Source organism: Pantherophis guttatus, chromosome 4 (assembly GCF_059756535.1).
Source record: "Pantherophis guttatus breed Tessera chromosome 4, ASM5975653v1, whole genome shotgun sequence".
Lineage (NCBI taxonomy): Eukaryota > Metazoa > Chordata > Lepidosauria > Squamata > Colubridae > Pantherophis > Pantherophis guttatus.
In genome coordinates this window covers 151,601,311-151,615,210 of record NC_142066.1, presented here as the reverse complement: position 1 = coordinate 151,615,210, position 13,900 = coordinate 151,601,311, and the positions used below count along the sequence as shown (strand labels likewise).

Below are 13,900 nucleotides of genomic sequence, written 5' to 3'. Positions count from 1 at the left end.
CCGGCTGGCGGGCCTGCGGGGGAGGGCCTTCTCTGTGGCTGCCCCGGCTCTCTGGAACCAGTTACCTCCTGAGGTCCGGACCATCCCCACACTATTGGCCTTCCAAAAAGCGGTGAAGACCTGGCTTTTCCGGCAGGCCTGGGGCCGTTGATCTTGCTTTGTGATCTGGCGAGATCCGGCCATGAATGGTGTGAATGAGTTTTTAATGTTTTTAATGTTTTAATTTTTAATGTTTTAATATATGGTTTTTAAACGCATAGTAAGATGCCTTGAGTCTTCGGAGAAAGGCGGCATACAAGTTGAACAAACAAACAAACAAACAAACAAACAAACAAACAATTTGTCCAAAATGGTATAGGGCCGTGATGGCAAACTTATAGAACGCATGTCAGAGACGGCACACAGTGCCCTCTCTGATGGCATGCAAGCGTCGCCCAAGTTCAGCTCCGCTGCGCATGTGTGCGCGGCTCCCACCAGCCAGCTAGTCTTCAGGTCTCTGCTGTGCATGCGTGGGGTGTGTGCGGAGAGCCGCCTGTGCATGCGTGTGGGCAGGGCACATACGTGGAAGGCCACACGCATATGCTCAGAGGTGGGGCAATGTGGAGGTGCACACGCATGGACAGGGCACTGTGGGGTGTGCACATGTGTGGGGGAAGGGGCGCATGAGCGGGGACTGTGTGCGCGTCACATTTTGGGGGTTTGGCGGCACGCAAGCGCATTTGGGGGGGGCGCACACTTTGGGCACTTAGTCCAGAAAAGGTTAGCCATCTCTGGTATAGGGTCTCCTGTTTGAGCAATGGGTTGGACAAAGAAGACCTCCAAGGTTCCTTCCAACTGTGTTATTTTGTTAAAATAAAAGAAAATCCTCTCCAGATTTACAGAGGGGATCTATAAATGGATACGAGGGGAGGAGATGATAGCCCCAGATAATTGCAAGTAGCCGCAGTTCCTTTCCATACGCCTGCTTCTTGCTAATAGACATGCAACCCGTGTTCACCCTTGAAGACACATTCCTTTGGCAGCTGTCAAACGTTCTGTGGGAAGCGTGAATAGGCTGTGTAGAATAGGTTGCTCATATGCAAGTCTCTATTTTTAGATTCCTACGCATTATCAATATTCTCCATATTCCCAGAAATAGCATGAAATGTTGACTCCTCCCCCCCAAAAAACCCCACATACACACGCTCTCTTTTTCTCTATCATAATGCTTCCAGGAGTCCAGAACGCTGAGTAGGCCAACAAGGTTAATTATACAATGAATAAAATAAAGTCCTCGAATAAATTGGGCATTTAATAGGTAATGGAGCAAAAGCTGACAGGTTGCCAAAGAAAACATGAACGTGCAAAGAAAAAAGACTTAGGCGATATCTGTTGTGGGTTTCATCCATATCATTAGGATAATCCTCAGCAATGGGCTGGACAAGGGTGCAAAAGTGGGAGGAGTTTCATGCTACCACAGATTACCAGGGAAGAGCCTGGTGGCTCAGCAGACTAAAAAGCATTGTGATTAACACCAGCTGTCTGCGATTACTGTAAGTTCGAATCCCACCAGGCTCAAGGTTGACTCAGCCTTCCATCCTTTCTAAGGTAGATAAAATGAGGACCCAGTTTGTGGGGGCAATAAGCTGACTTTGTATAAATATACAAAAGGATGAAGGCTATTGCTTAACGCATTGTAAGCTGCCCTGAGTCTCCGGAGAAGGGCGGCATATAGGCCATCTAATGAGAAGGAAGGACTCACTGGAGAAAAGCCTAATGCTGGGAAACAATTGAGGGCAAAAAAAGAATGGGACGACAGAGAACGAGGTGGCTGGATGGAGTCACTGAAGCAGTCGGCGTGAGCTTAAATGGACTCCAGAGGATGGTAGAGGACAGGAAGGCCTGGAGGAACGTAGTCCATGGGGTCCCGATGGGTCGGACACGACTTCGCAACTAACAACAACAAGCCATAAAAACCAGTTGAGTAACTTTGGGCCAGTTCCTCTCTCTCAGCTCAACTCACCTCACAGGCTTGTTGTAGGAAAAACAGGAGGAGGGACGATATGTTTGAGTTATTTGTAAAAAAATAATAATGTTGAGATACAAATAAATTCAAATAAACAGTAAATAAATAACACAAGTAGTCTTCGACTTGCGACCTACTGCTTAGCAACCATTCAAAGTTACCACAGATTCCCTCCTCCCAAAGATATTTACAACCTGATTCCAAAGTTTTGACACCCCCACAATTATGTAACAGCATATTGAGCACTTGGCAACCAGCCTGCGTTTACTACTGTTTGCAACATCCCACGGTATTTTTTTTAATCAAAAAATGGTATTCACTTCTAGTTTACAGCAAAAATGCTTCATAATGAATAACAAGTTCACTATTGTTAAGTGAGCACAATCATGGCGCTCACTTAGCATCCTCCCCCCCCCCCCCGCAAGAGGGTGTAAAATTGAGTCAGTCAAATGGGAACTGACCCAGTGACAAAACTACAGCTGTAATGGGAAGGCTCCACGATGGTCATAAGTTGAGGACTGTCTCTGCCTGGCTGGTATTTATTTTATTTACTCATTTATTCAATTTCTTATAGCTGCGCAACTCAACCAAATGACCTGGCTGGCCTACAATTCTAAAAGTACAAAACCATTAAAACTATTTAAAAAATCAGTAAAACAGTAAAAACTAAAATATAAAATAAAATAAATAAAACATAAAATAAATTGCCCAACTTGTTAAGTTTTGGACCATTATTGCCTTTAGGCACATTCAGCCAGATGTTCAGACTGGATTTGGCATTTTTATCCACCCATCATGTTCCTTCCTGAGGACCTAGGAAAGGCAGATGTGGATGTTTGATGGTTTTAAAAGTTAACATCGCAGGATGTAAACTGTTCCAAGTAAAGCTGCCTTCTGCAATTGACCGATGCTGAATTTGTCAATGGCGAGGGTGTTCAAGTGGCGCCCCAGCTGTTTTGGGATTGCACCCAAGGTGCCTATTATTATTATTGGTACCGCCTTTGCTTTCTTTTGCCACAATCGTTCTATTTCCATTTACAGGTCTTTGTATTTTGTTACATTCTCCAGTTCCTTCTCTTCTATTTTGCTGATTATTATTTGGCCACCATTATGGCTCATGCTAAGCATGAAAAGCTGAGTTCTGCAATTCTGTGGTAGAGGGGCTCCATTATAGCCCTAAATTGAAGATTACCGGTACATATATTGCTAAATAAAGAACTGGGGAGATGGAAAATCTGAACCCCATCTGCTTGTATGGGGTGGCTTTGCCCCCTGCAGTGATACGTCTCTCTCTTCCAGGCTTTGTCCCAACCCATTAAATGCAGCCTCAGCACTAACAGTTACACTAGTGCTATTTTAGTAGATACATAGGATAGATAGATAGATAGATAGATAGATAGATAGATAGATAGATAGATAGATAGATGAACAGACACATATAGATTGACAGGTATAAATAGGCAGATCACAAACAGATAGACAAATTTTGATAGATAGACAGATTTATTTGGGGACTGATTGATTGATTGATTGATTGATTGATTGATTGATTGATTGATTTTAATTTATTTTTATATGCCGCCCTTCTCCAGAGACTCAGGGCGGCTTACAATGCGTTAAGCAATAGCCTTCATACTTTTGTATATTTTATACAAAGTCAGCTTATTGCCCCCACAAACCGGGTCCTCATTTTACCCACCTTAGAAAGGATGGAAGGCTGAGTCGACCTTGAGCCTGGTGAGAATTGAACTCGCAGTAATTGCAGGCAGCTGGATGTTAAATGCTGCCTTAGAAGGAAGCATTAGCCTCCTACGCCACTCAGGTTCCTTTATATCCTGCCTTTATTTATATCCTGCCTTTATTATTTTTACAAATAACTCAAAAGCGGCAAACACAGATAATACTCCTTCTTCCTCCTATTTTCCCTACAACAGCCTTGTGTGAGAAAATGACTAGCCCAAAGTCACCCAGCTGGCTTCAGTGACTAGGTAGGGACTTGAACTCATAGCCTCCTGCTTTCTAGACTGGTGCTACATCATTATACCAAACTGGTTCTCTATGAGATATCTCTCAATGTCGTATTTGGTGATATTATCCTAACAGCTTAAGTTATGGCGCCTTCAACCCGGGTTGGCCAAGCTGTAAGGTGTGGCTCCTACCCAGATCAGCCATGCACAGGTATTACAAGCATTGGGAATCTGATTCAGCGCTCAAAAATAATATCATCATCTGTTTCTAACCCAAGGACAGTGGTTCGCCTTTCAGAAAATATCAGTGTTTGTTGCCTGGCGGCCTTGAATTATTCATCAAGTTCCGCCACTTTCTTGTCCAATTCACTTTGTCATTTCCCTCCAACTTATTCCCAGCAGCTCTGATGAAAATATAACACAATAACACCTGCTTACAAGAGGCATTCAATTTACTACATGCCCTGATTGAAAAGACATTTCCTCTGCTCCCAAGTTAAAATTAGATGCTCTTTTTTTAATGGAAGATTCGTGTTTTGGGATAGAGTACAGCAACTTGATACACAACGCGGCAAGACTTCTTCAGCAATCTTATCCACAAAACCTAAAAGTTTTCTCCTTTTTCTAAGAAAAGAAAAGAAACATAATATGACATTAGAGCAAAGTGTGAAATTCCACCCACACCCACAAATAGTAAGCTGACTGTAAATTAAGAGTTTCTGGAAAATTGTGGGCAGACTGCTGTACCCGGAGACAAGACTTCCCACTCCTGTCCCCAAACTTGGTCCCTTGTTTTTCATTCTCCACTCCTTCAACTAGAACTTTCTTTTCCAACCAGATGTTCTCGATCCTTAGACAGACGCTTGTGTGTACGTAACCTTGGATAATTTGGCAGCAGCACCTAGTTAGCCTTGGATACCAAATGAGTCATCCCATCTGCAAGAAGTGACGATAATTTAGCTGACCCTGAAAAGGAAAACCAGGGTTGAACAGTCTTAATCCTTAGGTGGCAAAACACCAGGAAATGCCAAGGCAATCAACCAGATGGAGAAGTCAAACAGGTTGAAGGTACCTATGTCATCTCCAATAGCTGAGTTTGACTTAAGAGAGTTTTACTGATTTTACTTGTCAGAAGCCAGCTGGGAAGGATGCAAATGGCGATCATATATCTCTGGGATGCTGAAACCATGATAAATACATGCCAGTTACCAAGGGCCTGAATTTTGATCATATGACCATGAGGATGCTGCAATGGTCCTGTGATTTCCGGCTGTAAGTCACATTGTTCAGTACTGGTGTAATTTGAACAGTCACTACATAAATGGTTGTAACTTGAGAACCACTTGTAGAAACTCATGACCTTGATGCAAACAAGGCATGGTAGTCAAGCAGATCTCTGTGAATCTCTCTTTGGGATGCCTGCCGTGGGCAGAGGATTAGCTACCATACTTAAACTAGGTTTGGTGGTTTGTAGGTCTTGCAGGCTCATTAGATTCATAATGAGCCTGCAATACTTACAAAGAAGACTACACAAGAAGACAGTGAGTTCTAGTCCCCTGTAGGCTTGGAAGTGGCTGGGTGACTTTGGACCAATCATCAGGAGATGGTGAGTTCTAGTCCCACCTTAGGCATGAAAACCAACTGGATAACTTTGGGCCAGCGACTGTCTCTCAGTCCAGCCTATCTCACAAGGTTAAGTGGGGAAAATAAGAGGAGGAAGGAATATTAGATACGTTCGCCGCCTTGACTAGCAGGTAACAAAAGAAAGATATAAATAAAATAAAAAGTTGTAAGATATCAAAGTCAGGGTAAAGCTATCCTTTCCATTCTTATAATACAAATTTCTTCCTATCACAATTTTCACGCGATGTTAAAAAAAAATGAGCAAAGTTTTATTTACAAATATTAAGTCCTAGTTATTTTTTTTTTAATCTATCTTTAGAGGAAACTCTAACCATTTCTTCTTCTGGCAACCTGTCAATTATGGTAAATTTGCAAATAAACTCTTGGACTCAATTCTAGACACCATAGGTAGTAAAACTAGAGCAGCTGATGTGAATTCTTCCTCCACCCACCCAATCTACTCCAGTCTTTTCACAGCTTTTATCCAGGTTCACTGCTTCCCAGCAAGTCTGATCAGATCTTCTGTGTACAGAAATGAATGGCATATTTGCTAATCGTCCCATTAAACTTTCCACCTTTCGGCATAGCAAAGCAAAACAAAGCCCATACCCACCAAATGACTTTTTCAAGGACACTGAGGCATCATGATTTTGTAAACAACCAACCCAACCAATGAGTTGACACTCTCTGTGTTTATTCAAAATGTGGTGCATATATAAATACACACACACACACCCAAGGCAATCCTTCCAATAATGGGGAAATGGAGCAATTATTTTTATTCTAAGAAATGGAAAGTGCAAGAGAAAAAGATGTAAACCGTCAAGGAAAGAATGCTGACTTAATGCATTTTTACCCCAAAATCGATTAGACATTCTGAAAAATATTGTGGAGAGTGGGAACCCTAGCATAGCTTTCTCCAAAGGTTTCCTTCAGATATGCTAAATACTTTATCCAAGGTAGCTGGTAATTCTGGAAGCTGCAATCCAAAACATTTGAGCAGCGGTCAACAACTGGTGGTCCATGGACCACTGGTGGTCCATGAGAAAATTTTGGTGGTCCGCAGAAAAATTATTTGCATTTTTTATATTGCACTAAATCAGGGGTCCTCAAACTACGGCCCCTGGGCTGGATACGTGCAATGAACGTTTGTGTTGCTGCAGAGAGTCTCCCCCTTCGGGGTCTTTTTGTGTGGGTTGGAGGGGGGCAGAAATTCCAACTCGGGGTCTACTTTAGCCTCCTGGTACGGGGCTTTGGACGAAGGCTGGAGGGAAGTGCCGCTGGTGGTGAAGAGCCAGATTGCCTCGTTCCAGTGGGACTGGATCATGGCCTGGAACTGGCTGACCATTTTAGTCCGCTGAGTCTGCAGGTGCCGGTATCTGGCCTTACATTCCTGCAGGCCTTCCCTCTACTTGGAAAGCCTATGCTCGTAGTCCTCAGTGAGGTGCTTCTGCTGAGCTTCCTTCTTGGCCAAATCCAATTTGAACTGAGCCAGCTGTTTTGCCAACTCTTTCCTGTGGTGGCTGCTTAGCTCCAACAACTGCTTCCTGTTGCGGCCCTAAGGAGCCCAGGTGGGGAGGCGAGGAGTGGCTGGGAGGGGAGGGGTGAGTAGAGGCCGGTGAGGCGCCCCTCGATATGAGTGACATCGAGTTGGCCGTGCCCACCCAGTCACATGACCACCTAGCCATACCCACCCAGCCGGGCTATAGGCAGATCATATTAGTGGTCCGCGGGATTTAAAATTATGAATTTAGTGGTCCCTGAGGTCCAAAAGGATGGTGACCCCTGACCTAGAGGGTATGTTGCTGAACGCATGCTTTTTCTCCTTGCCATTTAATAAAGAAATTTGGTATTTGTCTCCTCTTATTGTTTTGCAAATGGGGACATCAGCAAATACTGGTGTTGAAACTACGTTTTTCCCCCCAAATAAATTAGTACAGTATGTGAACATAGCTCTAACAGCCCTCAACTGTCAGGGAGTAGATCTGGAATTTGAGAATGCCATGGAGGATCTCACAAAATGGCTGACCCAGCGGGCATGAGCTGATAAAAGACATCAACTGCCAAAAAATGAATTCATTAAGCTAAAAGAGAGGCATTCCTTCTAACCCACCAGAGATTAAGGCAAAACAGGTCTGAGACAGAAAGCAAAATTCAGAGATAGTACAATACACAATAAAGCAAAAAAACCTATGTTCCAAATGCCAAATTTAACTATTTTCTCTTCTCAAACACAACAAAATTCCAATTTCACACAAGCAAAGGGATAATGCTCAGAAATGGCAAGAAAGAGTTAACTTTTAAAGGAAAAATGAAGCTAAATAAATATAAAAATCAGGAGAAATGGGAGATGCCAAGGAATGTCCTTGGGAGGTAGGGTGAAGGAATTCAATTGCCCCATTCAAAGCTCTAGCCTTGTGATAAAAGCTCAGTCAAGGAGGAAAAATCTACTGGAAGCTCTCCACATTCCATGTTCCCCTTGAGGGACAGTGATAGTAAAAACTACGGTGCAAGGTTTTAGAGAAGTATGACCAGTCCACTTCCATCTTGCAGCCAACTTCAGAAGCTTGTGAATCAAATGACTACCCTGAGTAATATGGAAGAATGCCATGCATTGTCTAAGGAGATTCTCAGTCATCCAGGTCATAGTTGGTTGCCCCAAAGGTGTTTCAAGAAAGTCCAATTGACTTCTGGAACAGCACCTTTGGAGCAATTCCATGCATTCATTAAGAACTAAGACAAACATATGCAGAATTCATCCCCAGAAGAATTGGAAAGGCCTTCCCATGCAGCTCCGTAAGTCTACCGATACATGACCTGCTTTGAAAAAGAATTGTGGCAAGCTCCTAAGTTGAAGCTGATAGGCTTCCAGCTTTATAAGCTTCTTAAATTCTTCAGTCTAGATCTAAGTAAACAGCCTGCTCCACTTACAAGCTCCCCTACTCCTGTTATAATGTCATTAAGCCTCTTAAGCTGACAGTTCCCTCTTGATACTGGCTGATAGGTTTTTCTTCATTCCACAGAGAAGTTTGCACCCTGGACACATACAGGACATTTATATTTTAATCAGCAGGGCCCAGGGAGCCGGGTGGGTGGTGAGATGGGAGGAAGCTTGGCATAAAATAATAAAGAAATCCAGATTCTGCAAACCGAAGATTTTGTTCCAGAAGCTGCGATCGGCAACCACTTCAAAGAATGGGGTGTTTTTTGTCTGCGGCCACGTACGAGAAAAAAATGGCAAGAGGATCAACCAGTAAATCCTCCAGATAACTCCATGGGACCCCAGGGAAAAAAGACACTTCTGTGGGATCCCTGGTGCACTATGATGATTTTCTTCTTCCAGACATTTCATTACCCAACTAGGTAACACCATCAGTGTTACAAGGAAGTGTGTTAGGTCTTATTTTTATATACTAGTAGCTTGTCCTGTTAGTGTTAGTGGGAATGTTCTTGGTGGTTCCTTGATTAGACTATTGTTTACTATTAGCTTGTTTGTCTGCATCAGTCGTTCCTTGATTGGGATTTACTTTACTTCTTGATCGTTGGTCTAGTATTAATCTTGGTGTTCATCTCTGCTCATATGGGTATAGATTGCTGGTGAGGAGGTGTTTTGGCTTCTTGATAATCTCTTTTGACACATATGTAAAAGTTGTTTATGTTCCTGCTGATGGCCGATTTATCTGAGTGCTAGGCCTCCAGGAATTCTTGGGCATTTTTGGACTTGGCTTGCTCTAGGATGAACACCCCCATCAACATTGACAGAGCAAGGACCAGTTCAATCCTGAGCTACAAATATTCTCTTTTATCAAGACACCTCTGCTGGGTAAGACCAAAGGAACCTAAGGGGTGACTTATCCAGTTACACTCAGGTAAAAGATGGCTGGCTTCTAATATTTTTCCTGCAGGGGACTCTAGCTGCAACTCTTAAACGATATCTAAAGTTGTCGAGTCATCACCTTCTCTTGTGGATTGCAAATGAAAATCCAGAAAAGTCACAGATCCGCCCAATTTGCATCACAACCTTGCTTACCACAGCTCTAAAAGAACCACTAAGTTGGACTTCCAAAAGAGATGCCACCAGAAATATCACCCATAGGAGCCTGTGCTTGAATCAGTGCCCTAGGCCTTCTTCCTAATTGAAGAGAAAAAGTCTATAGAGTCATAAAGCTACAATGGATTACCCCGTCTAAACAAAGATCGTTTTGACATGTCTGGGACCCTCCAATCATCTTTTTCCTTCTGTCGATATTTGGGCAGAGCAGTGAATTCTGGGGATGCATTGGTTAGCCTCCCTATGAGTAGGAAATCTGGGATCATGAGAAGCTTTCTTTCATTTCTGTATTTATTATAATTCACTAGCAGATTTTTTTTTTGCAGCACACAAATACCTTTTCACGCATGGTTTGGAAATTATGGCATTAAATCACAAAGGAGTGAGATTTGCAAAATGACACCAACTATCCAAAGCAGAAGGCAAAGAGTTCATGCGTCCATTTGGCCAATGTTAGGATTTAGCCATTGCCATTCAGCCAGGAGGTAGAGAGGAAGGAAGACTCTACCCACCCACTCAAAAAAAATCATCAAGTCCTTAAGACATCAGCATGGCATTTTTAGCTGCTCAAGGAAACAGAGTTCTGCCAGTACCAATCTTGCAACTATATCCATTGAGGCATCCATAATGCCATCTTCTACAAAATCAGCATATGCTCAGCTTTTAAACACATAATTCAGCATTTTCATGAACAAGGAACTTAATCGTGCCTTCATTTTAAAAATCAATGAATGCTGTCCCCTTGCAAGCCAGATGAAGGGCAGCCTCAGGAATTTACAACCAGCAGGCCTGCATGTGGAAGCATTCATACAGTCAGTGTTTTGCACCTGGATACCTGGTGCAAAGTTTTTTTTTTTTTAACATAACCCCTTCCAAGTAGAGTTATGGGGATATTTCACAAAGGTGCATAGATATTTTCCCCCTTTGGTTCCAAATCTGCAGAAAATGAACCAATGTTCGTTTAAAGAAGATTAAAAAGGAAAAACCCAAAGCGAAAAAAACCTAAAAAGCCCATCATCTTGCCATATCTTCAGGTTCACTGCTACGAAATGATCAATAGGAATGATCAAAGAAACGGTGAAGCACAGAAGAAAATCATTCCTCGCTGGCCTTTTGAGAATTAGTGTTGGTCGAGAGCCTGGCTTAAGAACCACCAACTCCAATAGTTCAAATCTCACAGGAGCATAAGCCTTCCCGGATCAGGCCAAGACTAATTCTAAATCACCATTTGGTTTCTCAGAGTAACTGGTACTGAAGGATGATCCCACCCTGGAGGTAACACAGGATTTCTAGACTGGTGGATCTGTCCTCCATGAATTTATCCAGTTCCTTGTGAAAACCATCTAATCAATAGTCTGTAGAGATTCTCAATCATCCAGGTCATGGTTGTCCCAAAGGTCCTTTTTCTGGAGGCCACTGGACTTTCTTTCTTTTTTTTCTTTTGAAGACATTTCCCTTCTCATCTAAGAAGCTTCTTTCTAACAATTCCTGTGATTTGCTTAACAACTGCAGCAAAAATGTTCATAAAAATCGGGTGCGACTTACTTAACTGCCTTGCTCAGCAGCAGAAATTCTGGTCCCAATTGTGGTCATAAGTCAAGAAATACCTGTAAAAAAAAAGGATTGTTGTGGCCTCTTCGACACCCCTATGTCAAAATTGAGTGACCCTCTCTCAAAAGAGGGGGAGGGATAGGACATCATCTAGCTCCAGTCTACAACACAGTCCCTTCCGCAGTTCCAAGAAGGCTCCACACCCATTTGAACCACTCAGGTGACCCTGAGGACACAGATAAACCTCCAAGTGGCCTCAACAACTCTCTAAAAGAATGCAAATGACCAGCTATCTGCAAAGAGTATAAATCCTTCCATTCCCCACCATCCTGTCAGAGCTGAAGAAGCTTCTTGGCTGAGAAGCAAAATGTCTTCAGAAGAAAAAATAAGAAAGTCCAGTTGCCTCCAGAAAAAGCACCTTTGGGACATCTAATTAATATCCATATCCAGAATCTTTTTCTTTTGTTGCTCATTCAACATTTCCATCTAATCAGGTTGGTTGGATAGTACTGATCCTAGTATTTTGGAAGAGGAAGAAAAAATATTACCTAGTCCAATGATGGCTAACCTTTTTTCCCTCGGGTGCCGAAAGCATGCATGCGTGTGCCCACACCCATAATGAAATGCCCCCCCGCCTGCCCCACCCCTACATACGTGTGTGCGACCCCCTCATGCTGCCCTTCCCCCCCGCACATGTGCACACAATCCCCCCCCCGTGCCCCATTTTGGGCCTAGCAGGCCTCCCTGAAGTCCGTTTCTGGACTTCCGGTAGGCCTGTTTTTTGCCCTCCCCGGCCCTCCAGAGCCCCTCCAGAGGCTAGAAACGGCCCGTTTCCGGACTTCCGGGAGGCCCATTTTTCACCCTCCAAGAACCTTCACACGAGCCCTGTACTTACCTCGCATTCAAAACGGGCCACGTGGAGATTCCTGGGAGGGGAGGGCCGGCATGGGCAGGGCCAGCCAAAAATCAGCTGGCCGGTGCACATGCATGCACGTTGGAGCTGACCTAGGGCAATAGCTTGCGTGCCCACAGATATGGCTCCGTGTGCCACCTGTGGCACGCGTACCATAGATTCGCCATCACGGGCCTAGTCCATGCTATGCACACATTTATACACCCTGATTGTACCAAATATCTTAGTCTTGTTTGTAGGAAAGACGTTTAAGCCATCATTCAATTCCACACTTTCCTCAGTCCTAATACACAGTGTTTCAGACACAAGTATACTCTAAATTTGTATCAGGATTTCATATTGTAAACCTTTCCTAATGAACCATAGATTCACAAGAAAGCCACCTGGATACAGGTAGTCCTCGACTTATAATCATTCATTTAGAAGCTGTTCAGAGAGTGGTGCGGTGGCCTAGAGGTAGTGCTCTCACCTCACAAATCAGGAGGCTGTGAGTTCGATTCTAAGTAGAGGCAGATATTTCTCTCTCCGGGCACGATGAGTATATATCTGCTGAATTTTATAACCCTGCACTGGCAACAAGAAGGGCATCCGGCCAGTAAACCCTCAGCTCCATTCAGTTGCCCAGATTTCACCCCACAAGGGATTATGGGGTCATTAAAAGGAGATGATGATGATTTAGAGACTGTTCAGAGTTACAACGGAAATGAAAAAAAAAATTATTTATGATTGTTTTTCACACTTACGACCGTTGCAAATCCCCATTGTTACATGAGCAAAATTTGGACGCTTGGCAACTGATTCACATTTATGATGGTTGCAATGTCCCAGGGCCATAGGATCACCTTTTGCAACGCTGCAAAGTCACTGAAGAAGTCAGAATCACTTAACAACTGTGTTACTAACTTAACAACTGCAGTGATTCACTTAGCCACTGTGAGAAGAAAGGTTGTAAATGGGGTAAAGCTTAATTAACTGCCTCACTTAGCAACAAAAATTTTGGGCTCAGTTGCAGTTGTAAATTGAGGGCTACCTACATGTATTTGATTCCTGGTGACTATGAATATGCTGGTATACTATTTCTGATAACAATATGGAAATTGTTGGATCAGGCGCCATCAACCATCTGGAATTTGGTAAATAAAGCCCCCCTCATTTGTGATCTTATTCAGGAGGGGGGAGCGGACCTGGCAGGTATCACGGAGACCTGGTTGGGCCATGAGGGGGGAGTTCCCCTCGTGGAGATGTGCCCATCAGGCTTCCGGGCATTTCATCAGCCGAGAGCTCAGGGCAGGGGCGGGGGGGTGGCGGTCATTCTAAAAGAAGGTCTTGATCCGAGGGAGACCACTGTACCTCAGATAGCCGGATGTGAGTCCCTTTTTGTGAAGTGGGGTCGCGGGGTGCAGAGGGGTCTGTTGATCACGTACCTGGCTCCCTGCCACGTGGCAACGACCCTGCCCGAGCTCCTCAATGTTATAGCCGAGGTGGCGGCTGATACCCCCAGACTTGTGGTCATGGGGGATTTCAACCTGCCATCCATCGGTGAAACATCTGAGGTAGCTCGGGAGTTCATGGCTTCCATGACGGCCATGGACCTGACCCAAGTAATTCACGGCCCTACTCATATGGGGGGACACACTCTGGACCTAGTTTTTATCTCTGGTCAGTGGTTGAGTGGCCTTGATATAGGGGATGTAGATATCGAACCCTTGTCATGGTCTGACCACTCGCTCCTTCGACTTGACTTTCTGACCGCCGTACCCCGTCGCAGGGAGGCGGAACCGACCAGGTGG

General features: G+C 44.0%; 1 protein-coding gene across 3 annotated transcripts in view; it reads right to left on the bottom strand.

Moving 5' to 3' along the window:
• XYLB (xylulokinase) overlaps positions 1-13,900 on the bottom strand; it is a 144,474-nt gene that overhangs the window by 40,856 nt on the left and 89,718 nt on the right. Inside the window, exon 16 of one of the 3 annotated variants that reach the window (XM_087893097.1) lies at positions 3,490-4,596. The exons of the other annotated variants lie outside the window; for them this stretch is intronic. Coding sequence (XP_087749223.1) covers positions 4,577-4,596 — 20 coding nt within the window. The 3' untranslated portion in view covers positions 3,490-4,576. Of the gene's footprint in view, positions 1-3,489; positions 4,597-13,900 lie in introns of those variants that run through there. 3 annotated transcript variants of the gene reach the window in all.